Genomic DNA, 27,558 nt, shown 5'->3' on the forward strand with positions numbered 1-27,558 from the left:
CATTTTTGGTCATCTTGGTTGCTTCTGCCATTGAAACCGGTGATCTCTGTTGGGGGCGTCATCTCGATCTCTCTAGATCTTGGCCAGAATAGATATATATATATAAGTATATTCTATTTGTAAGGCCACTCATGGGCTGAGTCAGTTGTTTCTGTGTTTTGTGTTGGCTGAGACCGGCTAATTGGCGGAGGAGGAGCCACACTTGGTTGGGATGGAGACGGAGCAGAGAGACAAGAGATCGGGATCGGTGGCCGTAAAAGGCAAACCAAGCGGTTGACTGACGGCGACAATTCGCGTGGGGGCAATGGGTACTCCACTTTTTGCTCCACTCCAAACTCGAGCATGAGTTCCAGTTCACTTTAAGCTTAATTGGCTCAAGGACGGGGTCACATGTAGAGAGTTAAAAACTTATAAATATAATATAATATATTCCCCCTCTTTCTTCGATCCCTTTCCAGTGGCAGCAGTCGGAGGACAGCGAACGCAAGAAGCAAATCCGATCGCATCTCTATAAGCTGCGCGAGTCGCGACTTTGCAATCTCTATAGGCACGAACCGGATCATACCAACGCGATCATGTCGGAAACGCCCAATGGCAATGGTACCCTGGCCGGCTATGGTGCCAAGGGTCCTCTGGCCTCCAGTCATGGCGATGCTCTGCTCGATCAGAACTTCCAGAGTCTCAAGTCGAAGGAGGTTCGGGATTCCACCAGTCCCACGCATGAGCTAAGGTTCCATTCGATGACTCTGACGCAACCGAATACCACGGGCTGGGATGTCCAGACCTCGTCGGAGGTTAGTCCCGATGGCAGGGCCTATCGTACCGAAACTCTGGCCAAGACAGATGGTAAGTCTATCGGTTATTTTTTGCTATCTTTTGTCTCATGGAAAAGACACAGGCAAAGACTTCTAAAAGAGGGTCTAGGCCAGTGTCTTTCCTAATCCTAACCCTGGTCCCTTGTCGGTGATGTATTTCTTTCTATGTGTTTAACCCCAAAACTCTGTTTGTTCTGTATGTCCATGTCCACCACTTCAACCTACAACCTTCGACCTTCAACCTACAACCTACAACCTTCAAACTTCGACCTTCAACCTTCGAACTATGACCTAACCACGACAACAACAGGTGTGGAGAAACTCAATGGCGGTGGCCTTGCCGAGTTCAAGGGCAGAAACGAACAGAAATCAAGTGCCTCGCATCAGGGCGATGACAATAACTTTGTGAAGCAGGCCTCGGAGAGCTCCAAGACCCAACTGCAGGAGAAAGTCGTCTTTGGGGATGAGAACAGCGGTCGCACCGAGATGAAGATGAGCTCAACATCCACCTCATCCTCCTCCAAGGTGGTGTCCTCCTCCTCAACTGTGGAATATGGCGATGAACCGCGCTATCTACTCGATAGCCAGAAGAAGCCCCAGCAGCAGCAGCAGCAGCAGTTGCATCAGCGTGAGTGGGAGGATCAGAGGCGTCAGCAGGAGCAGCGTTATCAGGAGCAGCTACAGCGACAGGAGCAACAGATACGCCAAGAGCAAATCCAGCGTCAAGAGCAACTCCAGCGCCAAGAGCAAATCCAACGCCAAGAGCAACTGCAGCGCCAAGAGGAGCGCTTCTCGGAGAGCCGCGAACAGAGCAACACCACCCGAAATGTCCAGACCCAGCAGCACTACGAGGAGAACAAGCGCTATGTGGATATGGATAAGGCTTCACCGGAATACCAGCAACATGTCCAGCATTTGATGTCACAGCCCGGTGAAATTATATCGAATACGGTGGAATACCCAAAGCCGAATGTCAAGATGATTACCACTGTGAAGCGGCTGCCCGATGGCACCATTGTCAAGAACAAGCGTTACGAGACGGAGCAGCTGAGCAGCACGCCCAGCCACAGTCAGACCACTCACAACCAGACCCATAACCAGACCACCCATAACCAAAATCAAGTCCACAATCAGCGACGTGTCCAGCAGGATGTCCAGGACCACAGTAGCCAACGCGATGTGGTGGACAATGTGGAGCAGCAGCAGTTGCAGCAACATCAGCAGCAGCAGCATAATGTGACCGAGTCGCAGCAGAGCTCCTTCTCCTCGGTGAAGAAGTCCAGTCGTCGTTTCTCCACGGAGACCACTTCAGAGACCGTCGAAGAGTACGATGATCGTGATCAGGCTTTGCCCCGTGTGCAACAGCAGCATCAGAAGACTCCGTCTCAGACCCCTTCACACCATGCACCATCACCCTCAAGCCGTCAGTCACCGGGCCGGGACTTTAGCACCCATGGCTTTCCATCGGTGCGTCCGAATAAGCCCACCCAGGAGTATCCCTCCCAGAGACCCACCACCGAGGAAGTGGTGACGGTGCGTTCCGAGAAGAGTCGCCAGGTGAAGCAGCATCAGACCACTAGCACCGAAACGGAGGTCCTGGGCGATGACTATCATCCACAGTCCAAGTCAACTCCCCAAAAGCTAAGGGAGGCACCCACGCCCAACTTTAGTACCCATGGCTTTCCGTCTGTACGCTCACCTTCGCGCCCAGATCAGCCCGATGGCGAGGTGCCATTGACCACCAGGACAGTCTCTCGCAATCAGAGTGCCAATCGCAAGACCAACACGGAGCGTATCATTGAGACACAGGTAGAGCAACCGGGTTCACCACGTACCGTAAGTCCACGTCGATCTCAGCCCCGCGAGGAGACGGCACCGGCTCCGACTCCAACCCGCGGACCAGCTGGAAAGCCCAGTCAGACCCGGCCTAGCACCAACTCCGGAGCTAGTCCCACCACAAAGACGACCGAGACGGTGACGGTGACCCGCAGGCAGCTGCAAAAGGAACGTGAAGTGGATGCCGCCCATCGGGCCTTTGCCGCCTCGCTGCGTAGCAGTTCGCCAGCGGAGAGTACCACATCGGTGGGATCCCATCATCAGACACCTCGTTCGAGCATCTCCTCGAATCGCACCTATCGACGGGAGATGCGTGAGGGATCCCACGAGAGTCAGGCACCATCGGAAACTAGCCGGATTAGTTCCAGCACGGTGACCAGGCATACGACCGGAGGAACCACCACAAGTACCACCACAAAGACCACCAAGAAGCCAAGTCCAGTGGTTAGTCGAGGTCCCAGCGAGCCTAGGTCGCCAACACCCAACAAGACGGGAAGAGCTCCCAGCGAGCCCAGATCGCCCACACCGAAGGCAGGAGGAGGTAGTGTGACCACCACCACAACAACTACGACCACAAGCAGCACCATTAAGGGAGGTTCAGTGCCAGCACAAGCTCCAGTTTCCCCAGCACCAGCACCAGCACCAGTACCGGCACCAGCCAGTCCTGCTCCAGGTACGAATTAGAGAAAAAATGAGATAAAATGATCAAAGTAAATAAACCCACATGACTTTATATATAATATATAATGCTATATAAATATTGGAACCTATGAACTATGTATATGAATGTATATCCTTCAGATAACAAGCTATCACAGTATACGTATACTACCACTAAGCCTGGCGATATATTCTCTCTGCCACCAACTACTCCTCCTACTATTAACAACGAACCAACACTAACCACCACCACCACCACCACCAACAACAACAACAACAACAAAAAGACAACAACAACCACCAACAACAACAACAACAACAACAAGAAAAATAAAGAACCAGCGAAAACCATAACAGAAACCATAACCGAACCCGATTCCCAACCGATCCGTAAGCTCCAGGTGAGCGCCAATGAGGCAAAATTAGGATCTGTGGTGGCGGAGGAGGCGCCCTGTGTCCGTCGTCACTATTACCAGCTGGGCCAAGAGGGGGAAGAAGAAGCCCCAACAGCCGAGATGGCAGACGGGAGCTCTGGGATGACCCCTGGTAAGGCTTGAAAAACCCAACACGAACTGCAAAGAAAACAAAAATAAAAAAAATCAAGAAACTCTGTACACTTTTAACTATGCTATATACTTTCTTTTTTTATTTTGGAACTATTTTGCAAATAAAAATAAATTCTAAAAAAAAACCAAACTGAAATGTTCAAACACAAATCTTAAATTGCACTGAAAAAAAAATATATATATAAAACTGAAATAAACACTGAATTGGGAATGCAAATGGGCAATGTCGAGCAAGAGGAGAGAGAAATATCTTGCTCCATGGTCTACTAAGTCTACCAAGTCTAACTTTTCCTCAAACTCCTCTCGAGCTTTCCACTAATGGGTACTACTACCATCGGTCTCTGCCTGAGGTTAAGCCTTTTGCCTGCGCCTGTAGAAACATTCTGCTAACATTCCCGTATGTAGTAAATATTTTGAAGCTGCTGCCAGCGTAGTTGTGACTAACTATTTTAACCCCCCTTAACTATCACCGTAGACACTCACACACACCTTAGCACAAACCCACCCACACAAATCGGTTAATGAAGTAGAATGAGAGATCACTTAGAGAATCACGATCCCGCCCCCAAAAATCTTATGCCCTGATCCGTTGCAGCCAGCAAGAAGCCGCATCCGCAACTGAGAAGGCAGTCCCAGGAGGAGCCGGAACCTCAGCTAAAGCGTAGCTCCAAGTCACCAGGCGTACAGAGGGAGACAACCTTCGAGGGTCGTCGTCGCGTCTCCCAGCCGGTAGATGAGGAACAGGATCAGTTGGCCATCGAGGAGTTGATCATTATCGAGCAGGTTAATGGGGCTCAGCCATCGGTCAGTCCCGAGAAGGGTCCTAGGGCCATGCCCAGGCAGAGTCCGGAGAAGGAGCAACCACGTGTGCAACCTCAAGTCTCGCCACGTCAAAGTCCTGAAAAGCAATTACCCAAAACTCAGACACCCGGTGTCCCTTTGCGTCAGAGCCCCGAGAAACAAGTACCACGAGCCCAAAGTCCCGAAAAGGGACCACAGCCACGTGTTTCACCCCGGCAAAGTCCTGAAAAGCAGCTGACCAAGGAGACGCCAATGAAACCCCGCCAGAGTCCTGAAAAGGAGCACCAAACTGAGGATGAAATCTTCCGTAGCACCATTACCAAAACCGATAAACGAACAACACACAATCTTAACGAAGAATTCATAACGAACGAACGAGATCATCAGACAACTAACGATAAGAAACCCCAAGCTCCTAAAGAACCAAAACAAGAAGAACCCACACCGAAGCCGCTGGAGACCACAGAGAGTCCAGATGGTGGTTTCATTTCCAAGGGAAACGATGTCGAGTCCGAACCTGAGGAGAACAAGTCGCCCACGTACCGCAAGAAGGGTTTAACACGTCGCGAGACCTTCGAGGATCGCTGCCGGAAAATCTTGGGTATGGAAGAAGACGGAGACACTCAGGGAAAAATTACTCAGCGGCCAGAGAATGATGATGATAATAATGATGATGACAAGAAAAATATTACCCAAACCACCACCATCGAGACTATAGAGGTAAAGATCGAAGATTGTCCCGATGATGATGATGATGATGAACCACGTCGTGTCACAGAGACATTTGTGGTGCGTACCCAGCCCAAGATTAAGGTGGATGAAGAGCTTCTTGTGGATGTGACCGAGTCCGAGGAAGTGGAAGTTCTGACCAAGGCAGTCGAAAGTCCTAAATATCCCAAGGAGCAGCAGAGTCCCAAAAGTCCCAGAAAGGAGCCAAGTCCTATGCATCCCAAAAAAGAAGAGCCCAACAAGTATCCTAAAGAGCCAGAGGGTCCCAAGTATCCCAAGGAACCTGAAACTCAAAGATCTCCCAAGAAACAGGAAACCCCTAAATATTCCAAGGATCAAAAGACACCCATCAACCCAAAGGATCAAGACAGTCCAAAGTATCCCAAGGAGCCAGAGCAGAAGAGTCCCAGAAATCCCAAGGAGGACGCTGAGACAATTAATGTCAATGAGGAGACCACTATTGTCATAACCAAGCAATCCGGATCCAAGTCTCCCAGTCCCACCTGGTCACCAACTCTAGAACGTCGTGTTCCTAAAAAGTCAACGTCTCCAACACCTGCGGTGGAATCACCCTCCTTTGGCAGAAAATCTCCAACCAAGCCAGAACCAAGTTTCGTCACCGAAAAGATCATCGATTGTCAGGGTAAAACCGTTGTCGAGAAGATAACTCAGAGGACGCGTTCGCCAAGCCCTAGCTCAGCCAAAAAGACTCCCAGGCCCACACAAAAAGTGCCAGAAAAGCAGCCTGAAACTGAATCCGAACCAGAGAAGGACTCCGAACCCGAGATAAAAAAGAAAACCAGTGTGAGCAGCATTACGAAAACCGAAACTGAGCGTCGTAACTCGCGTACAACAAAGGGAAAACAGCCCGTGGCACCCAAGGAACCACAATCGAAAGTTCCAGCTCCGAAGAGTCCTCGCAAGGATTCCCTAACTGGTCGCAAGCGGGACAGTGTGGTGGAGGAGACTCGCACAACCACAAGCACCACAACGACCACAACAAATCGACAGGGTCGTAAGCCCAGCGATACCAACGGTACTACCCCAACATCCATTAAGGATCGTCTTCGTTCTTCGCCGCGCAAGCAAAAGACTTCACCCCAACCGGCTCGAACTCCAACTCCGGCACAGACACGTGGTCCCGAGGATAATGTAGATGGGGATTCCACTTCGCCAGATGCTAGTCCCACGCGGGTAAGCAACGAACGTCGACGTTCGAGCAATATTTCCGTGCACACGGAAATCATTATCGATCACACGGCTCCCAAATCACCGCGGACCGAAAGGCGACCGCAAAATCCAACAGTCACAGCTGCTCCCAGTCCCATTAGGAAACTTCCTGTAACAGAGCGCAAGGAGTCGGCACCTGTTCCTCGGGTCACACGACGCGATAAAACCGAAAAGGTGACCCGCTCCACCAGCGAGAATATCATCAAGGTGAGCGGCACAAAGCCCCACCATCCCGAGATGAGTAGCCTGAAGCCAGGTGGAGAGCGGACTCGACCCAGCAAGTGCTGCACCACCAAGACAATTAATCTCAGCGAGCAACGCATTCACACCAGCACCGATATCGAGGGTGTAATCATTGATATTCAGCAGGCGAAGAGTTCGCGGGAACCGTCACCCGATCGCATTGTACCCACACCTGTGCCCGCGGAATTGGAGACGGGCAAGCCACGTTACCCGGACGTTGTCCAGGAGCCAGATGATGAGCCTCGTCGCAAGCCACAGGTCACAAATATTCCAATTTTTGAGGAGGAGTCTCAGGCCTATGTTGGTTATCAAATCTCCGAATTGCGTAATTCCAATGGCGTAGAGGTGGACATTCTGGACAATCCCACTGTGGAGGCGCCCAAGAGTTTGGATTACCCGGTAAATACACCCGATACGGATGAAAGCTTACTGAGTGTCCACGAGAAGGTCTCACGATTCACCCACTCTGCCGAAAAGGTGAAGCAGCCACGGGCTTCAGCTCCATTTAGCCGGGAATTCGATACGCACTCCAAGATCCCGGAGAACGACGATTGTCTGCTGAGCATCAACCAAAAGGTGGACAAGTTTTTGCGAACTGCCGAGAATGTAACCAGGCCAGCTTCTCTCTCCCCCCGACCGGAAATCGAACGACCAAATCTGGAGGAAATCGATGAGGAGCTCCTTAGGGACGATTGCACCCTGAGTGTGTCCCAGAAGGTGAGCAAATTTATCGATACTGCCGAGAAATTGGCACCGACCGTGCCACAGAAGTCACCGCGTCTGGTTGCCAACATTGAACGCCACATTTCACGGCAAAGCGAGCCTGAACGGGATCTGGATGAGGAATCGGAACCGGAGCTGGAGCGGGAGACAGATCAGGAGGATGGGCAGACCAGCCAGTTGGAGGAAGAGTCGACCCGTAGGGATTCCAAGGGAGAACCTGAAAGATCTCCCAAGAAGGTGCCACAAAAAGAGCCCCAAGTGAAGCCAAAGGAGGAGACAACCAAGGAGCCTAAGCAGCCGGCTAAGGTGCCCCAAAAAGTGTCACAGTGGGAACCCAAACAGCAACCTCAAAGGCAGCCAGAAAAGATTAGCCAAAGGGAGCCGAAACAAACATCCCCAACTAAGTTTAAAGGTGAGCCGGAAAGGATGCCCAAAAGAGAACCCAAGCCTACCCAAAAGGAACCCGAAAGGCTGACCAAAAAGACACCGGAGAAGGAACCGCGCAAGGATTCCCTGAAGCAACCCGAGGAAGAGTTTGAGCTTTCACCCGAAGAAGAAGAAGAATTCGGTGAGGAGCCTTTGCCCATGACCAAGACGCATACCACAGCCATCGAATTGAAGCGTCAAAAGGATATCCTCAGTCGTCCCTCAGTCTTGAATCAACGCACACCAGAACGCAGACCAATCAGCTCACCGACATCACCAACCAAAATGAATGGAAACCGAGGCCGACCAAGTCCAAGCACCAGTTTGATTACCGAAGAGAAGAGATCGTACAGAAATCAGGTGACCAATGTTAACAAGCCGGGACCTAGGAAGACCTCTACTCCTTCGGTCACTCCCTCTGCCTCTGCCCCATCCCCGACAACGGCAAAGTCCACCACCAGTTCCAGTTCCAAGCGCATGGAGCACATTACCCAACAACAATGGGTAGTCCAAGATGTGGATGTCGATGTAGAAGTAGTGGGACCAGCACCTCCCTCCCATACAACCGAAAAGCCGCAAAGGAGCAACAAATCTCCAACACCGTCGTCACGTTCGCCATCGCAATCTCCCTCCCGTTCGCCCAGTAGACGCACCTCCAGCAACTTGACCACTGAGCACCGTCACCCGCACCCGAGCACTACCACTACCAAGACAACAACTGGCCCCAAACCGACCTCGACTCCGACTAACCCAACCAAAGCCGAACCCGAAATCACACCCATTGAATCTGTTACAGAGAAAAGCACTACCATCATTACCACCACGACGAGCACCACAGGACGAAATGTGGCCAATCGCAGGAATGTGTTTGAACCAGCACAGGATTCTCCTCCAGCGGAGGCTGACCAACCCACCGGACGTCGTCCCTCGTATATGGATCACACGAAGAGCTCACTGGAGCACATCCGACGTGATTCGCTGGAGATCAACAAGAGCCACTATTCGAGAAAGTCGTCCGTGGAGGATGATTCCCCAGTCGAGCCACGTAATCCCAACACAGCTGTGAAGTTTGATGTGCCCCGCAAGACACCGATGCGAGGCAGCGAAGAGCCCAGGAAAACATCTCTTAAGGGTAAAGATGATGACTCCGATTTAGAGGTAGAAATCGAAGAGATCTTCGACCTGCAGCGACTGGAGCAACTACTGGAGACCGTGTCCAGCTATGAGATGCGTCGCCGCATACGTGCCCAAATGCGTCTGATCCGCAAGAATATGATTAATGCGGGCACTACAATCAGTAGCCACACCATTACCACCACAACGTCCACAAGTTCGGGCAAGAGTTCGCCACTGCCCAAGAGGCGGGAGCCGAGTCCTTTGGCCAGTCCGGAATCCAAGACGACCAGCGGTAATCTGAAGGAAGTGCGCTCAAGTACTTCAAGTCGCCGACAGCAGAGAGTGGAGCAGGTGGACAGCACCACGTCATCACCGGGAAAGACCTCACCATATGGTAAGCCGCCAGTGAAGCCCAGGGAGAGAAGCGCAAGTCCAGCTCAAAAGCGTCGTATAAGTCCGCCGGGAAAACCGGCTCCGGCAAATGGTAGTACTACCACCAAGGTCACCACAATTACCACAACCACTGCCTCCCGTGGAACGCCAGCAAAGTCACCACAAGGACCCATATGGGCTGATCGCTCCAAGGTGCTCAAGGGTCATGCTCCAGTGCCCCAGACAAATGGCAATAGTACACCAAGGAAGGGATCCACTTCAAGCACAACCTCAAGCAGTGGCAAGGTCACACGCACAATGACCAGCTCCAGCACCATCACTAGCTCCAGTAGTAGTAGCAGCACAAATAAGCGGAATAAGCCCCGGGAGGAGGATTCCATTACCTCCAGCTATGGCGTGGGACCCACCGATGAGAATGGACTGCCGCTCTTTGGGATTCGGGCGCTCAAAAAGAAGACGACGCCACCTGTAATGACGGTACAGGAGCCCTGTGAGACCAAGCAAGGTAATTATATATACTTATCCTTGATGTATCCTTTTTAATATTATTATCTTCTGTATTCCATTTTCAGAAGTCACAGGCTATGTGATCGAGGAGGAATTCTACTCGGATAACAAATCCCCACCGCGTCACGAACGCAAGGAGCTGATCTACTCGAGCAATGCGGATGAGCTGGCTGCCATTAAGCAACAGCTACAGCAGGAGGATGAAAAGGACTACACACCGCCGGAACTGGACTCCAGGGTGGTGCGAGAATTCAAGAAGGTGGAGGCCCAATCGCAATCCCTGCCCGAGGATGCTAGATATGTGCGTCGCGGATCGGTTAAGGAGCTCAGCGAGAAGTTCATACGCAAGGAGTCCTCCTCCTCCACTCACTCGACCACGGTCCAATCGTTGGCAAGGAACGAGGACGAAACTGAGGAGGATAGCGAGTCCAATGAGGTGTGCAGTGTGATCGAGGCGCCACAGATGCGTCAGAATCAGAGTCATGTCAGCAGCACTAGCACACGGTCCAGCAATACACGATCCTTCCTGAACAGTACAGCGGATCAGCGTCAGGTGACCAGTGTGGATGATGTCCTTGAAAGGATGCGCAATGCGGATAATGGTGAGCATCACACAGCTCTCTATCTCTGTATATTATTTATTATACCCTTGCAGGGTATTATAATTTCAGTCAGTATCTTGATCAGGATCAACAGCCGAGTCGATCTAGCCATGTCCGTCTGTCCGTCTGTCCGTCTGTCCTTCTGTCCGTCTGTCCGTTTCTACGCAAACTAGTCTCTCAGTTTTGAAGCTATCTGACTGAAACTTTGTAGTTAACCTTCTATATATTCTCACTCGTATATATGTCGGAGCGGGCCGGATCGGACGACTATATCATATAGCTGCCATAGGAATGATCGGAAAATTTTTACAAAAAAAAATTATAACATTTTCAGTTTTAATCACAATTTAATCAAATTTGAGGTACAGCCTTTTTTTATTATTCTACAATTTTGTGTATAATTTTATGAAAATCGGACTACTATATCATATAGTTCCCATAGGAACGATCGAGAAATTAATACAATTAAAAATTATAACGTTTTCAGTTTTCCAAAGATTTTCATCAAATTTGAGATATAGCCTATTTATATTATTCTTCAATTTTGTGTAAAATTTTATGAAAATCGGACGACTATATCATATAGATCCCATACAAACGATCGTTTGATGTAGAGGAAAAATGCAAATCTGTGAATGTAAAACTGCAAACATAATATGTATAGGTGAATGAAATGAAAGCAGCTATTACTTCATTGTTTTTTAACATAAATATACATAATTTATATTGTATGTATTCCTAGTCATAGAAGTTCTATCTGCAAGGGTATATAAACTTCGGCGTGCCGAAGCTACATAGCTTCCTTTCTTGTTTATTAATTTATTTGTTTAATTTATTATTCAACAGTTGAGGAGCCCGGTGACAGCAGCGAGGATCGCGAGGCTCGTGCCTTGCTCAACAAATTCCTGGGGGCCAGTGTGATCATGCAGGGAGTGGAGAGCATGTTGCCACCCACGGCCACAGGTCAACGTTTAAACAGTCAAGGGGTGAGTTTTAAAAGGAAATCTTTCAGATATATTATGCCACATATATGAAGCTGCTTCCCATATTGTAATATTCGTGAAAAAAGCGCAGGTCTCGCACCTGTTGCACGTTCCTGAAGCACTCATTGTGGCATCATTACCTAACCTCAATGCGGCGGCGCACAACACGTGCACGTGCTCGATTAACCGTTAACTGAGCGCATCATTTTACTCTTGCTCTCCCAAATTCGCGCTTACTCTCGCTCTCTCTCTCTCCCTCTCTCTCAATCTCTCTAACATGCAACTTTAAGCTGGCTCTCCTTACTCTTCTTGCCCCTGCCACAGCTTGCAAGCATACATTCTCTCATACATACTTACATATATGTGTGCCGTGTGCGTGATGTGATGCCTCGCTGGTCAGAGAAGCAAAAAGAGAAGGAGAAGCAACAACAACGACAGAGGCAGCAAACGGCTCGCCCGACTGCGGCAGCGGCAGAGCGCATCTCGGGCATCTCGAAATCGAAAAATTGTCAGTACAAACTCAGAGGCGGCATCGATCACTTGCGAAGAACAACCGAAGAATAACGGGGCGAAAAGTGGCTGGCAAAAGGCTAACAAAAAAATACAAAAAAATAGATTACAAGGCCTGTGTTCGTTTAAAAAGCATAACAAAAGACAAGTTTTGGTTCCACAAATACGAAAAAGAAGAATCATAACCGTAATTTTTTTCCTGTGCGGCAGAGAGTTCTGTTATTATTAATAGTTACAGTTGTTGTTGTTGTTACATGGTGAAATAACGCGAGTGTCCATATTTGGTCTAACGGCGAAAATTTGCCGCAAATCCGGAGAGCAAAGAGAGTGAGTGAACAAGAACAACGGGAAGGCTGATGCGAGAGCGAGAGGATGAGGATAATGCGATAATGGGGGAGGGCGGGGGCCCAGGGAATAGGGAAGTGGGCCAGCCAAGAGAGTCGGAATAGAGATGGAAAGGAAAAAAATAGAGTAAAGCTAAGCAAGGGAGGGGGATCGGGCATCGGGGGCGGGGGCGGGGGCGGGCAAATACTTTTGTCAATTATTTTTAGTGCGCATAATTCGCTGGCAAGAAGAATTCCTGTCACGACACCTCAAAATGCACCTGAAAGGCGACGACACACCGCAGGCTATCTAGCTAGCTCTCGATATATGTACATATATAAATATATAAAGCTATATACAAGTGTATATACGCGTACATATAGCTATTTATACATGTATACGAGATACAGACACGCCATAGAGCAAATAAATAAATAAATACATTTAAAAACAGAGCAAAGACTAAGAGGAGCAGGAGGAAGAAGACGGAGAAGGAGGAGGAGGAGGAGGAAGAGGAGGATGGATGGATGGATGCATGAATGAGAGAGCGAGCGGTGAGCGGGAAAAGCGTACGGAAAATTTCGACAAAAATAGCTCCAAACGGCGGGCACTATTTTTACGGACTATTTTACGGGAGACTATGTTGGAGCATTTTTTTTGTTTTGAGTTTTACTTTTTGGGCAACACACACACACACACACATAAAGCGTGAAAGGGGCGGGAGGTGTATGTGCATGTGCAGCACGACTGACTCTGGCATCCGATGATCCCGTTTCCTTCACTTGCGTGAACCAAATACCGATTCCCACAGATATATGCATATATATCTACATATATATATATAGGTATATATATCTATTCCCCGATGCTGCGATTTTTCCCCAGAAATAAGTACTTGAATATTTAAAGATGAGCTAGAACAAAAGCTAAAACAAGGTGGTTATACAAAGGATAATATAAAAGTTTGTAGAAGAACTTCATCTTGGATCTATCTTATGATATAACTTGTTTTTACTCAGTAATTACTTCCTTTTATTTATCTATCAAATACCCTTTCTTTATCCATAATTACATTTATTATTTGCATTTTCATAAAGTCGCAAAAAGCTTTTCTTTTTCTTAATGATTTTATCTTGTAAAATGTATATATACATGCATGCCTACAGATAATGTCCTATTTTAAAAGATTTATATTTAACTTCAAAGAATATTGTAGAATTGCAAATAGCATTTGTTTAGATACCAAAATAAATTAAGGGAAAATTAAAAGGTTTATAAAGTAAGATATATGGGAATAAAGAAATCTTTAGATAGTAATGTTTTCTAGTCCCAGAAGTGGATATAACTTTGAAAATTGAATCTTATTAAGATTTTAGATAGATTAGATTTTAAAGATATAAATTTTACATAATTCAAATTTTGGATATGATAAATCTATTGAAATTTATCTTAGATTATTTGAAGAAATCTTTTTAAGATTTGCTTAAAGACTTTAGAAAATCTTAAAGTAATGTTGATTTGGTAGAATAAATTAAATGATCTTTAATTTATTCTACCAAATCAACATTACTTTAAGATTTTCTAAAGTCTTTAAGCAAATCTTAAACTTATAACTGATAAATTTTATAGAGTTACTTGTAGAATTAGATAAGAAGGAGATAAAAGAAATGCTAATACTAAAACTGTTGTTAAAAAAATTAAACAAATTATTTAGCAGTGTAAAAGATTTGATAGATTTGAGTAAATCTTTAAGAGTGGAAGAATTTGATAAATAAAATTAAAAAAACTTAATTAACCAATCAATCAATCAATTTGAAGTTAATTTGGAAACAGTTCTTAGAAAATTCCTATAAATCTTTGATCTTTAAAATGGTTCCATAAATTATAATAAATAATAAGAGTTCAAGTGAAAATTCAAGTGATCTTTATATTAAGATTTCTATATATGTTTTATAAGATTGTTTTCAAAAGTTAATACTTTATATACTATTTTCTAAATTGTACTTTTCACTTATGATCCTCATGACTGACCATAGGCTGCACCTGGCATTTAGTTCATATGGAGAACATCCACTTCCCTGGCTCAAGATTCCGTGTCCAAGTGCAACTCCATGGATCCACGATTCCAAACCGAATCGAACTGGAACGTGGAGCCGTTTGCTATTTGCCATTTTCAGGTGTGTGTTTTGTTGCTGCTGCCCCTGGTACTTGGTTGAGCGTAACATGGAGAGTCCATCTCTGGACCGAACCCAGCTCTTCCCAGCTCCCAGCTCCCAGCTCCCAACTCCCAGCTCCAAGTGCGATCCCAGCTCTCCACTTCTGCATTTGGTGATTAAGCATTGCCGCCGTTGTTGCAAGTGCTTCGAGTTGGAAAGCCGGTTTCCTCTCACACTAAGCTATTGAGTATAGAAAATTTGATATAGATGGAAGAATAATATATATATATAAAATATAACTGAAATAGTCTTGAGTCTTAAAACAAAAAGAGAATAGGAGAAACCTTGAAGAGGTTATAAAAACCACAAGAGGTTTTACAAGCTCTATAAATCTATCCATTTCTAAAGATTTTCATTTGCTTATATTTTAGACAAAAGCATTGTTTTTAAAATATAGGAAAATCCGGAAAAAATACATATAAAACATTGAAAAGTTCCTTGAATCCATGGGATAATAACTTAAGCCCCGACAGAACCAGAAGAAACAGCTGACAAGAAATAAAGTTAAGCCCTCACAAATGTTGTCAGGGAGTGATCAGTGCAAGATGCATGTTCCCCAGATATACACTATATATATAAAGATATATATATATATATATATATATTTATGTATATATCTCAGTCACAACTGAAGTGACTCCCAGAGAGCTCCAATCATTTTTATTTTTTTTTTGTCTTCCTGCTTTTGTCTTTTGACTTGTTTTTGTTGCCGTTTCATAATCGCTGTGCGTGTGTTGTGCCGCCTTTGTCTTTTTTTTGTCTCGCATTTTGCATGTCAAATAATTTCTCAGTTTTTGCCCGGGCTAAAAATACAAATAATAATAATAATAATAATAATAATAATAATAACAACAACACATAATGAGTGGCACAGCGACGAAACAACATAAAAATCGAAAAACCGAATGAAAGTCAATTTGGAAATGGACAAATCATTTTTCTTTCTCTTGGAAAATTTGTATAGATTGCTTTCTATTTTTTTTTTTTTTTTGCTTTTTGTTTTGGGAAATTTTTGTGGAATTGGTGGAATTATATATATTTGGAATTTATTCTAAAGGAGATTTATTTACTTACTTATTTAACAATACTGAGTTAAAGAAAAGCAAATGATTATCAATATGACAACTTATTCGACAAATCAAAGTTTACAAATTTCATAACTAAGCCAAAAATGCATTAATTTTAGTTCGGAAAGCTGTCCCTTGTTAGTTTTTATCACGTTAATAAAACTGCAAACTCAGTTTAATTTTTTTTTTAATTTAAATTTTTCGTCATTTTTTTCGACAATTTTAACAAAGAAACCCCTTAAAAAATTAACAAAATTTTGAAAAAATTAAATTTTTGTGGGACATAGCTAGATCGACTCGGCTGTTAATGCTGATCAAGAATATATATGAATTATAGGGTCGGAAATTACTCCTTCACAGCGTTTGAGGCTTCTGACTAAAATCGTATTACCATTTTTTAACTGGTATTTAACTATATTTTTAAATGACAATTTTTTCGACAAATCAAAGTTTAAAAATCTCATAACTAAGCCAAAAATGCATTAATTTTAGTTCGAAAAGCTGTCCGTTGTTAGTTTTTATCACGTTAATAAAACTGCAAACTCCGTTTTAAATTTTTTAAATTTTAAATTTTTCGTAAATTTTTTGACAATTTTAACGATGAAACCCCTTAAAAAATTTTCAAATTTTGTAAAGAATTAAATTTTTGTGTGACATAGCTAGATCGACTCGGCTGTTAATGCTGATCAAGAATATATATGATTTATAGGGTCGGAAATGACTCCTTCACTTTCTTTTAAGCTTCTGACTGAAGGCCCATTACCATTTTTGTACCGATATTAACAATATTTTTATATGAAATTTTTCGACAAATCAAAGTTTAAAAAACTTATAACTAAGCCAAAAATTCATTAATTTTAGTTCGGAAAGCTGTCCCATGTTAGTTTTTATTACGATAATAAATCTGCATACTCAGATTAGAATTTTAAAAAATTTTAATTTTTTATTATTTTTTTGACAATTTTAATGATGAAACCCCTTAAAAAATGTTCAAAATTTTGAAAAAATTAAATTTTTGTGGGACATTGCTAGAAAGATTCGCCTCTTGATGCTGATCCAGAATATATATGGTTTATGGGGTCTGAAATGACTCCTTCACAGCGTTTCAAGCTTCTGATTGCAATTAAAGGTATCAAAATTTATACAGAATTAGTTTTATCTTACGTCCTATTATAAACTTCCCATTCTAATAACTGCAATAATGTATATATTTTCTCACCAGAGAAATTGCTGGAGAGTCATTAAAAATGAGAGAAATTCTTGTTTTCTTTTTTATACAATAATAAATAAATGTTTCTGGTGTATTGTACAAATTGCTGGCCATCAATCAAATGGCAATCTCTCTCTTTCGTTGTATTTTTTCTATGTTAAATGACAGTGTCAAAGCCAAAAAAAAAAGAGCAAAAAAAAGAAAAGAAATGTTAAAAACTCTTTTTGACCAGACAGTCAGTCAATGGCCAAGTGCAGCGGCCAAATCAGCTTACTGGCAATGATCGCTCTGGTCAGCTGCACTCCCCGCCCACTTGCCACCCCTCTTTTAATTGTTTTCTTCTTGCAATTTCCATTATTTTTCTCTTATTTTTTTTTGTTGTTTTTTTGTTGATTATATTTTTGTTGTTGTTTAATTTTTCATTTCCATGCTTGGCTTGGCCGCCCCTCAATTTGTTACGCTTTGGCGCAATTGCGCCAAATAGTTGGCAAAAGGCTTTTTCAGGTCTTTCGGGCCAGCCTCCTCTGACAGGAACAACAAAAACAAATGAATACAAAAATATATATATCAAACGAATAGAAATTATTAAAAATAAACTCAAAGGAAAAAAAAAATGCAAATGAAATTAAGTCAAATTAGAGAGGGAAAACTTTGTGGTGTCCCACATTTTGACAAAAACAAAAATAAAAACAAAAGAATTGAGAATTGTAAAAAATGTTTGGCAATTAATTTTTCAGGTTTCCTTCTTCTTATTATTATTTTTTTTTGTTTATAATACAACACAAATATTATATAAAAAAAAAACACAGAGAGAGAGAGAGAGAGAGCAGAACTTGGAAAATAGAGTGAGAGAGAGTGGAAAATTCAAAAGAACAAAAATATGAGAAACTTTTCCTTTAACCAAAAAAATATGGTTGACTCTTGTTGCTGTGTGTTTGTGTGTGCTTAAATAATTTATAATTAAAAATAGCAAAAGGCGTGTTGCAAGAGGAAGAGAGAGAGAGAGAGAGCCAGAATGAGAGCGGGGGCGTTTTTCGAAAATGTTGAAAATCAGTTTTTCGGTTTTTCAGAATTCAACAAAAAAAGTTTTCCCCATTTGCCGCTGACCAAATTTGGTCAAATTTATATAAACAATGATACATTTTTCATCTCAAGCAGGGAGAGAAAAGAAAAACGAGAGAGAAAGGAAGGAAACTTTGTGGAAATTTGCGTTGTTTTTCATCTTTTGAAATTGCAGGTCAGCCAACGTGGCGTATACTTAATTGCACTCAATATAGCTATAAAGATACAGAGTGTATATATAAATATATATATCAATTTTTGGCCATAAATGCTTTTAGCTGATTTATCTGATGTGTTTTTGGCTGCCACAAAACAAAGAGAGAAACTTTATTGGCCAAGTTTTTTGTGAAATTTTCAATGAAAATATGAACATATTATTTTCTTTCGTTTTTTTTTGTGCCAATTAAAATACAATTTTATTTTGCTTTCCATTTTGGCTGATAAGATTTAAGGTTTTGATGTTTTACGATATCAATGCACTCGAAAAGCTTTTCTTTAATTGTTAATAATAATTATTTTTAATGTACTTTCTTTGAAACATTATTACACGCTTTGTTCAAGTTCATTCCTATGGTCAACGTGTCGTATACTTAATATATTCTAGAATTATTTTTGGTTGATATTACGCATACGCCAGGTATGCCCACGAACAGGTATCGTTCAATGATTAAAGCCATTAAAGCGGAAGCTAAAAAAAACCCAAAACAACACACAAAATCTAAAACAAATCACGGCTAAGGACAAATTTTAGTAGTGACAAATTGATTTAATTCTCCTTCAATCGTTGATTGCTATGGGTCTGTTTTTTTTTTTCTCTTGTTTTTGTATTTCTTTTGGGGACCAATTTTCTTGGCAAGTGAATAATTGCTGTGCTGGCTTTCGTGGTCGCCGTCGTCTTCGTATGTGCTCATCGTGCTTTATTTAGCCAGATTCACACAGAACAGCTGGCGTTTGTTGCTTCCCACACACGCAGATACATTTTCCTAAGGAAAGATTTTCCGGTTGATAAACAAAAGACAAAAAGTCTGATTTTCTTTTGGTTTCCTCTGTTTCATTTTTTCCTAGGTGAAGACCACGCGGATAACCCATAACTATAGCAAGTCCGGCAATAATAGCTCAAGTACCTCAAGTACCAAGGTCAGCAGCTCCTCGGCACCAGTTACACGCACAACTTGTGACATTGAGGAGATTTGGGACGAACAGGTCCTAAAGCAATTGGTAAGTAATATACCATAATTAGTAGGAGTACTCTTTCGCCCATCAAAAGACACGAAAATCAAACACAAATCAATCAATCATCATAGCTGGAACAGGCGTCCACCTACGAGGAGCGTCGCAAGATCCGTGCACGTCTACGCGAACTTATGGCGGAACGCGAAGGTGAGTCCACAGTCCACTTTCTCAATCTCTCTAACCACAATATATTATAGTAAATATATATTATAAATCCCAAAATATATATCCCAGCGGTTAAAGTTACTACAGCGACCCAAGACAACTCTCGAGGATCTCTCTCAATATCTTGTGTTCTGTATCTGTTTATCTTGTAGATAAAGCGCACAGCAACTAGGCACAGCTAGGCAGGCAAAGACTGGGTCAGATATAGGATCAAGAAAATTAAAGCGTTTTAGTTGCCAAGGTATATCAAAAGCGTTTTCATGTCCCCCTTTGATCCAGTTACAGTTCCAATTCCAGTTTTGTCGCGTTCCACACACATAAATCGTTATTGTCCTATCGTTTTAGAGCTAGTATATCGATAAACAAGTTCGATATAATGTAATAAAAAATATGTTGCACTTAATATTATATCGAAATTATTGTATAATTTGATATATTTAATTTACTTATCATTTGAAAATGAAGATTATCGAATGCGTCTGTTGTTCCAATTATATTGCTTTGATATATGAAACAGAATATCGAATTATTGCATAAAATATCGAAATGTATATACACTTTCACATCAAGATCTGCACAGTATCGATATATTCTGCTATCCTTTTTCCATCTTTCGATGTATTACTATAGTTCAAGTGCTATCGTTCTAGTTTTATCATTATCCTTCCCTTGTTTACCTTCAAATTGTTGTACTGTCCTTGAATAGTGTTTCAAAAACGTTTTCGAATGATGGCTTCCTCACTGTTTCACGTCGAAGACCCACTTAGAATTGGAATCGATACATTAAATAGCGATATACCATTTCTCTGATATCGTTTGTTTAGTTTCCTATCGATATTATCCCCATACCTCTTGCAGAGAGGTTCAAAAATCGATTTCAGACCTTACAGAGCCCTATTTATTCTTTTGTCTTGCTTGTTTTGCCAGTTTCTCTCTCTCCATGTCTTTATCCATCTATCCTTTTATCTCTAAACTCTCTCTATCTCTCTCTGAACTAATATTGAAACAAAAAAGATAAAAAGAACTCGAAGCAGCAGGAGGAGAAGGAGGAGGAGGAGAGCAGCGCCAGCGAGTATGAGGAGATCATCGAGGAGGTGACCGATTACAGCGACGAGGAGGAGGAAGAGCAAGAGCAACCAACCAAAAAGGAGGAGCCCAAAAAGGAGGTGGCCAAGAAAGTGGTGAGCCCAAAGGAGGTGACCACCAAAAAAGAGGTTACCCAAAAGGCGGAGAAAAAGGAAACTGCCACCGCCACCTCCAGCAAGTCCACCAAAGTCGTCGAGAGTGTTGGCAAAAAATTGGCCAAAGTTGAGCTGGCCAGTAGCTCCGCCTCCACCACCACCTCTAGCACCACCACAGACGGTGTTGTCCAGGTCCAGGGTGAGTCCCTGCCTGCAGCATCCAGCAAGTCAGGACCAGCAGCAGCAGCAGCAGCAGCAGCAGCAGCAGCAGCAACAGCAGCAACGAGCAGCAGTAGCTTAGGTAGTAGGAAACACAGTAGTCTTAGCAGTAGCCAGGTTAGCACAGTGGTTAGGGCCAGGGACAAAGCCAACACAGAGACAATGCCAGTCACGGGTTCATCATCACCATCACCATCATCACCCTCCGCTCCGGGAACAGCGACAACGGGAGCAGCCCGGTTGAGTGTGCCCTCGAAAGAGGATTCCGGCACGGAAAGCGGTGAGGATTTACGCCTTCTAGCCGCTGGATTGCGTGACACCCTGCAACAGCGGAGCAGCGGTAGTGATGCCAGTGAAGCCAATCGCAGCCTGGTCGAGGAAGTGACCGATGCCCTGAGCCGCCTGGAGAGCAGCCTGAAGCAGGGCAAAGAGCTGGCCGTTGATGGGGGCCAGCGTCAGGCATTGCTCGGCCTGGTGGCTCGCCTTCAGAGTGGACTCAGTGCGCCCGAGAAGTTGGCCGATGAGAAGACCACATCGCAGACCGAGGAAATCGATCCAACGGCGGGTAGTCCAGAGCCGGGAGAATCATCCGATTGCCGGCAATCACGTTTTGCCAAGCGACGTCAACGGAATAGTCGCCACACCGTGGGCGTGAGCAGAGAGGAACTGGCCGATGCCAGGCGTTATATGGAGGATATGCTGATGCTGGAGAGCAAGGAGTTTGCCCTGGCCAAAACCCCCAGTTCGGGGGCTGTAGTACCAGTGCAACTCTATAGGCCCAATCAATTTGTGGCAGCCCAACAGCAGCAGCAGCAGCAGCAACAGCAACAGCAGCCAGAAACCCCCAAAGTTATTCCAGCTGTAAATCCTCAACAGAGTCCATCACAGCTCAGACCAAATCCCACCAATAGGCGACCCCTGTCCGGGGACTATGCCGTGAGCTTTGCCAACTATGAGGCAGCACAAAGTTCGCAGAACTCGAGTCCCGAAGGAGCTGGAACATCACCCAACTCGAACTCGCAATCCAACTCGAATTCTAGCTCCAATTCCAGTCGTTTTGGCGGCGGCAAGAGGCACATGATGAAGCGAGCCAATACGATTGATATACCCAAGGCTAAAGCCAAATATATGGCGGATTGTGACTCGGACTCCGATCTCGAGGATGATCAGGGACCCCATTTGGGCCTAAAGCGAGCCGTCCAGGTAAGCGTCAAGCGACGCGTTCACAACGCTGTTCCACCCTTTGAGCCCAAAACGGAGAACGATCACAAGTTTCTGGCCTTTATCAACAAGCAGAGTCATCAGACTGGCCTAGGTTGGGGCGGCAGTGGCGGCCGTAGTGTATCCAATTGGACACACAAGTTTGGTAACATTAAGCACACCTTTGAGACTGGGGCGGCGGCAACGGTGACCAAGGGTAAGCCACCGCCAGTGCCGGGTCATGTGCCCGGTTGGGCCAAGCAGGAGCAGATGCATCATCAGCAATTGCAGCGAGAGCAGATGCAGCGTGAGCAAATGCAACGTGAGCAGTATCAACGAGAGCAGAGGCAGCGGGAGCAGCGAGAGCAGAACCAAAGAGAGCTCTCCAAGCGTGAGCAATTCCAGCGAGAGCAACTGCAGCGAGAGCAACTCCAGCGCGAGCAGTTGCACCGAGAAAAGTTGCAGCGAGAACAACTCCAGCGAGAGCAACTCCAGCGTGAACAGCTCCAACGCGAGCAGTTGCAACGTGAGCAACTCCAGCGAGATCAGCTTCAACGTGAACAACTCCAGCGAGATCAGTTGCAACTGCAACAGCAGCAACAGGCCGCTGCAGCGGTACAAATCGAACGGCAACGTCGCCAGGAACTGGAACGTCAGCTACGAATCGAACAGGAGGCACGCTACGAGCGCGAGGAACGCACTCGCCTGGAGCGTGAATACTACGAGCAGCAGTTGCAACGTCAGCAGCAGGAGCGGCAGCAACAACTGGACCGTCAGCGGCAGCAACAGGAGCAACTCGAACGCCAGCGTCGGCAGGAGATGGAGCTGCGATTGCAACAACAACGTGAACAGGCCTCGCAAGTCAATAACTTTATACACGCTCCACAGTCCGTCTTCCGACCCATTGAGCATGAGACACCGGGACAGCCGGGCATATACAAACCCATTGCCCAGAAATCTCAACCGAATCCGGCTATATGGAAACCACCAACGCAGCAGCAGCAGCAGCAGCAACACCAACAGTTGCAAGCACCACAATCGCAGCAACATTTACAGGCCAGATCTGCCGGGACTTCCTATAGCAATACACCATCGCCCTCATCCACAGCGGCCACTTCACCCATTGGCCTGCCCTGGGTGGCCAAGCCCAAGGTGGACAATAGCGATTTTCGCCGTAAGGCACATCACTTTGAAGAGCGTTCCTTGAGGGATAATTTGGAGCAACAGCAGCAGCAGCAACAACAGGGACCCTCATATCCCAATGGCAACAATCATGGCTATTTGCAGCGACACAATTCCCTGCGTTCCAAGGCTGCACCACCTTCATTGAGTGAGTTCAAGAAGCGACCATCTCTACCGAATGCCATGGATCCCGGGGTGGCACCATCCCATCCACCACATCATCAGGCATATCAGGCACCACCGCCACCCACGAATATCTCCTTTACGTATGCCGATTTTCCACCAGTGAGACGACATGGGGGAGCCAGTGCCCATAATTATCGCAGTCAACCGTGTCTATCGAGTGCCGTGGAACAGGCCGAGGCACTGACCAATCCCCTGGCAGCTCCACTGGTCTTAACCAGTTCCAATCCAACCTATCTGCCACCACCGAGAAGATTTGATTACATTAGCAGTCCCGTGGATGTGGATGCCGAGAGTCCGCCAAATAGTCCCACCAGTTTTATGACCATGCCCAATCCCGCTCTGATGACGGACAATACGGACGATGATCTCGATTTGGATTCGGATAACAATATGCTGGAATATCGTGCCGAAACCAAGGTGATGAGGAAGCCACGTAGCCAGACAGCTGTCCGAGTGGCGGATCGTAGGAATGCCCATATGAGTGATGATGAGGTTTATGGCCGAAACTCGAGGGCAGCCAAGTCGTTGCTGTACACCATGAAGCAGTTGGGACCGGGAGCTCCAGCTCCAGTAAGCGGAGGGGGAAATGGTTCCAATCATCATCATCATCATCATCACAAGAGGCAACCTTTGACGGCTCCAAGTTCACCAAAATCTGGTTGCTTGTCACCCGATGGACGTCAGTACCAGGCACCGCTTGTAGAACCACTTTTCCCCCAATTGAGCACCTTTGAGGCCAAGCGACAGCCACAATTTTCATCAAATACGCCACCAACAGGACCACCAATGAATTATCAGGCTAATCCTACGTATACACCGCCCAGAACTCAAACTCAGAGTCAGGTTCAGGATAATTCTAGCTCTTATTTGGGTGAGACGCATACCTCGTATGTGGTGACCTATCCTGTAGAGGATTCAGGTGATGAACCCGAACCTGAGTCGCTAGCCATGTCGTTAAGTCAAAAGCAGCGTTTGCGTCGCACTTCAGAGCACTCGAATGCCAGCTCTTCGATATCCCTGGGCAGCACCAGCTGGACAGCAAATCCAGTGCATAATACGGTTCCAGGAACGGGTACTGGTTTCACTCCAGGATCACCATCTATTCCGGCCACTGGAACATCAATGTCGGGATCCATGCCCATCTCGGTGCCGCCATTATCCACAGGACCACCAGTGGATCGTAGCACAAAGCCACAGTTAAGTCAACCAGCGGGCAAGAAGGTGGGAAATCAAGTGCCTCAACAGGTGCCTCATCAGGTTCCTCAACAGGTGCCTCAACAAGTGCCTCAACAGGTGCCTCAACAGTTGCCTCAACAGCATCAGCAAGTGCCTCATGGAATGCCTCACCAGAAACCACATGAAATACCTCACTTACCACAGCAAGTGCCTCAAGGAATGTCTCACCAAAGGCCTCACCAATCAGCACAGCAAATGCCGCAACAGAATCCGAATACCAAACCCAATCAGACACCTTTAAGCACCACCAACAACAATAGACCCAAGCTAAGCACTCGGAGCCATACCATCCAAGGTGATACCAGCTATGAGAATCGTCCCCTCCAGAATCGTATAATGTCACAGCAAACTCTAATTACCACCCAAAAGTTGCAACAAAAGGAGCAACATCAGCAGCAGCAACATCAGCAAATCAGTGAGTTGCGTCGCAAGAGTTTGGGCAATGTCCTGGAGAGTAGCCAGCGTAGTGCCACTTACTTTGAGCAAGAGTACAAGTCCTCGGCGCCTTCAGATACACCTGACATAGTGAAATCCTCGCTGCCCAAGGAAGATGCACCGCTTCTTAAGAAATTTGGACCACCGCAGCGTCATCATTATGTGCCCAATGCGTATCAGAGTCCGCAGTTAAATAAGCCAAGTGGCAGCACCACCAGCACCAGTAGCACCACCATAACCACCAGCAGCAACACCACCATGGTGCAACAGCAACAGATCAAGCCCAGTATAGTGGAAACTCCAGCAACGCCACAACCACAAGTGCCACCCGAGGATGAGATACCCCATAATATTGTTTTCAACAATGTAAGCGCCTTTACCTCCCTGAGTAGAAGGAATCTCAACGAGGAGGATCACCATCAACAGCAGCAGGGATCCCGAGTTAATCGATTAAGTAAATGTGATTCATGGAATCAAATCTGTCAACTGCAAAGCAATCCCAGTCCCAGTGTCAAGTACAATCAACCCAATGCCAGTGCTAGCTCATCCCCCGGTGAGTTAAGACGTACCAAATCTGGACATTCATTGGCCGTACCCAAGCTATATGAGGCGGGTATTGATAAATCCCAAGTTAGCGAAAAGCAACGCACTGTGGCCGCATATTTCTCGGGACAAAAGTCACCCAATCAAATGGAGGAGCTGCGTTCCACCACCACCACCGCAATAACGAGTAGAAAATCAGCGATTAATCGTACCAAAACCAGCGAGAAACTATCGGCAGCAGCACGGAAATCGTTGAGTTCCCTAACAACCACCTCCAATGGCAACATGTCCACAGTGGGATTGATCAATCAGCAGCAGCATCAGCATCAATCCTCGATGATCATGGGCGGTGGCCTGAGTCGGAGTGCCACAATGCCGCATATTGCCAATCTGAATCTGCTGGACGAGAGCAATGTGGAGGATGCCTTCGAGCAGCTAATGATGGGTGCATAAATAATCTCCTGCCTAAATCCAAGTCCAGCCAATCAATCAAGTCATGTCCAAGTCAAGTCAAATCAAAAAACCCGTCAAGAATTTTAATCAAAAGAGGCATTCCAGTTCCAAAAATCAAAACTGGATGTAAAAAACCAAGAGAAAATCATGAAAACTAAAGATAAAACAATCGAAAAACGATATCGAAAAGGGTTTGATAAACGATAAATTTAACTGCAAAATGGCAAAAAACTGTACTGATTAATGTTTACTGATGTTAAAGAGAAAAGGGAAAAGAAAAAAGATAAATACTGTTGAGCTTAGAATTAACTTTGTTTTTTTTTTATGATATATATATTTTTTTTTGTTTAGAAAAGAGCCTTTTTTTGAAAAAGCAGTTAGAAAAAGCAGTTTGAAAAAGCAGAAAAGATCTAATTAAAAGCAGAAATAAAGCACAAAACTATACATAAAATAAAGGAGGGACCTGGCGGTTTCTATTTGTCTTTTTTTTTCTTAAACTAAATAAAAGAAAATATTAATGTTTGCTGCTCGGCGTCCCAACTGAAATATAAAATAATAACAACAAACAACAACAAGCAACAAACAAACAACAAAATGCAAGAAAGAACAACAATAATTAAGCAACAAAACAGCAACAGCAACTTGATCAATAATTCAAAAGATTTGTGAGTTGAATTGATAAACAAATATATATTTATATCAGAACTGTACAGAGAATGCCAGCCGCCCCAATTTTTTCTTTAATTTTTTATAATTTTTTTGCCAGCGCCCCCCTTTGCTATGCCTTTAAAATAAAACCTAAATAAATACAATTAAAAAATATATTGCCATATCGCCCAGCAGCAGCATCCTAACAGCATAAAAAAAAGAAACAGAACACACACATACATACAAGTAAAAATATTTAAATAATAATATAAAAACCACACAGTTGAAATTACAATTTTAGATATTTTTTACTTAAATAAAACAATATTATAAAAAGGAAAAATAAAAAGGATATTTAGGAACCCAAAGAAACAACTTAACTTGCCATCTTTATAGATAGCAAATATATGAATTAGTTTATTGTTTAATAATAAAAAGAAATAAACATATAAAAAGGTTTTTAATATATAGAAAAGTTTCTGGTATAGATATGTTTTTATATTCAATTTAAATATTTTAAATATTAAAATTGTAGATGCGTTAAACTTTATTTATTAACCAACTTAGAAAGTCTTAAAAATGAACAAAAACGTAATTTCCCTTTCAAGTATTTTCTATACAACACTTTTTTTTAAAGAAGATCTAATATTTATTAAGATTTTATTATTTTTTATGAAGTTTAATAATTTCTTATCATTTATTTAGTAAATCAAAACTATTTCTTAAAACAAATTTGAAAAGAGAAAACTTTCCTCAACATTAAATACATAATATAAAAAATATAAACCATAAAATATATGATAAAAAAAAAAAAAATTTAATTAAATATATTTCTTTAAAGTTATTTAACAAATTAAA

The 27,558-nt window shown here is 44.2% G+C and overlaps 1 protein-coding gene across 29 annotated transcripts in view; it reads left to right on the forward strand.

Moving 5' to 3' along the window:
* Window positions 1–27,558, forward strand: part of LOC110187078 (smoothelin-like protein 1) — a 53,802-nt gene that overhangs the window by 16,983 nt on the left and 9,261 nt on the right. For 7 of the 29 annotated variants that reach the window (XR_015272091.1, XR_015272092.1, XM_086834631.1 and 4 more), the window contains 9 exons: window positions 459–846; window positions 1,126–3,324; window positions 3,453–3,857; window positions 4,473–10,043; window positions 10,111–10,647; window positions 11,494–11,633; window positions 19,085–19,237; window positions 19,324–19,399; window positions 20,432–20,797. Coding sequence is in view for 23 of the 29 variants with exons in the window: in XM_086834631.1 (XP_086690757.1) it covers window positions 459–846; window positions 1,126–3,324; window positions 3,453–3,857; window positions 4,473–10,043; window positions 10,111–10,647; window positions 11,494–11,633; window positions 19,085–19,237; window positions 19,324–19,399; window positions 20,432–20,797 (9,835 nt within the window). In the remaining 6 variants the exon portion in view is untranslated. Of the gene's footprint in view, window positions 1–458; window positions 847–1,125; window positions 3,325–3,452; window positions 3,858–4,472; window positions 10,044–10,110; window positions 10,648–11,493; window positions 11,634–12,024; window positions 12,468–19,084; window positions 19,238–19,323; window positions 19,400–19,569; window positions 19,659–20,431; window positions 24,464–24,550; window positions 26,045–27,558 lie in introns of those variants that run through there. The other 22 variants (XR_015272094.1, XR_015272095.1, XM_086834648.1 and 19 more) reach the window with 12 other exon arrangements.

This window comes from Drosophila serrata, unplaced genomic scaffold (assembly GCF_035046125.1).
Source record: "Drosophila serrata isolate PLE 108 unplaced genomic scaffold, ASM3504612v1 contig_36, whole genome shotgun sequence".
In the NCBI taxonomy this organism is placed as follows: Eukaryota; Metazoa; Arthropoda; class Insecta; order Diptera; family Drosophilidae; genus Drosophila; species Drosophila serrata.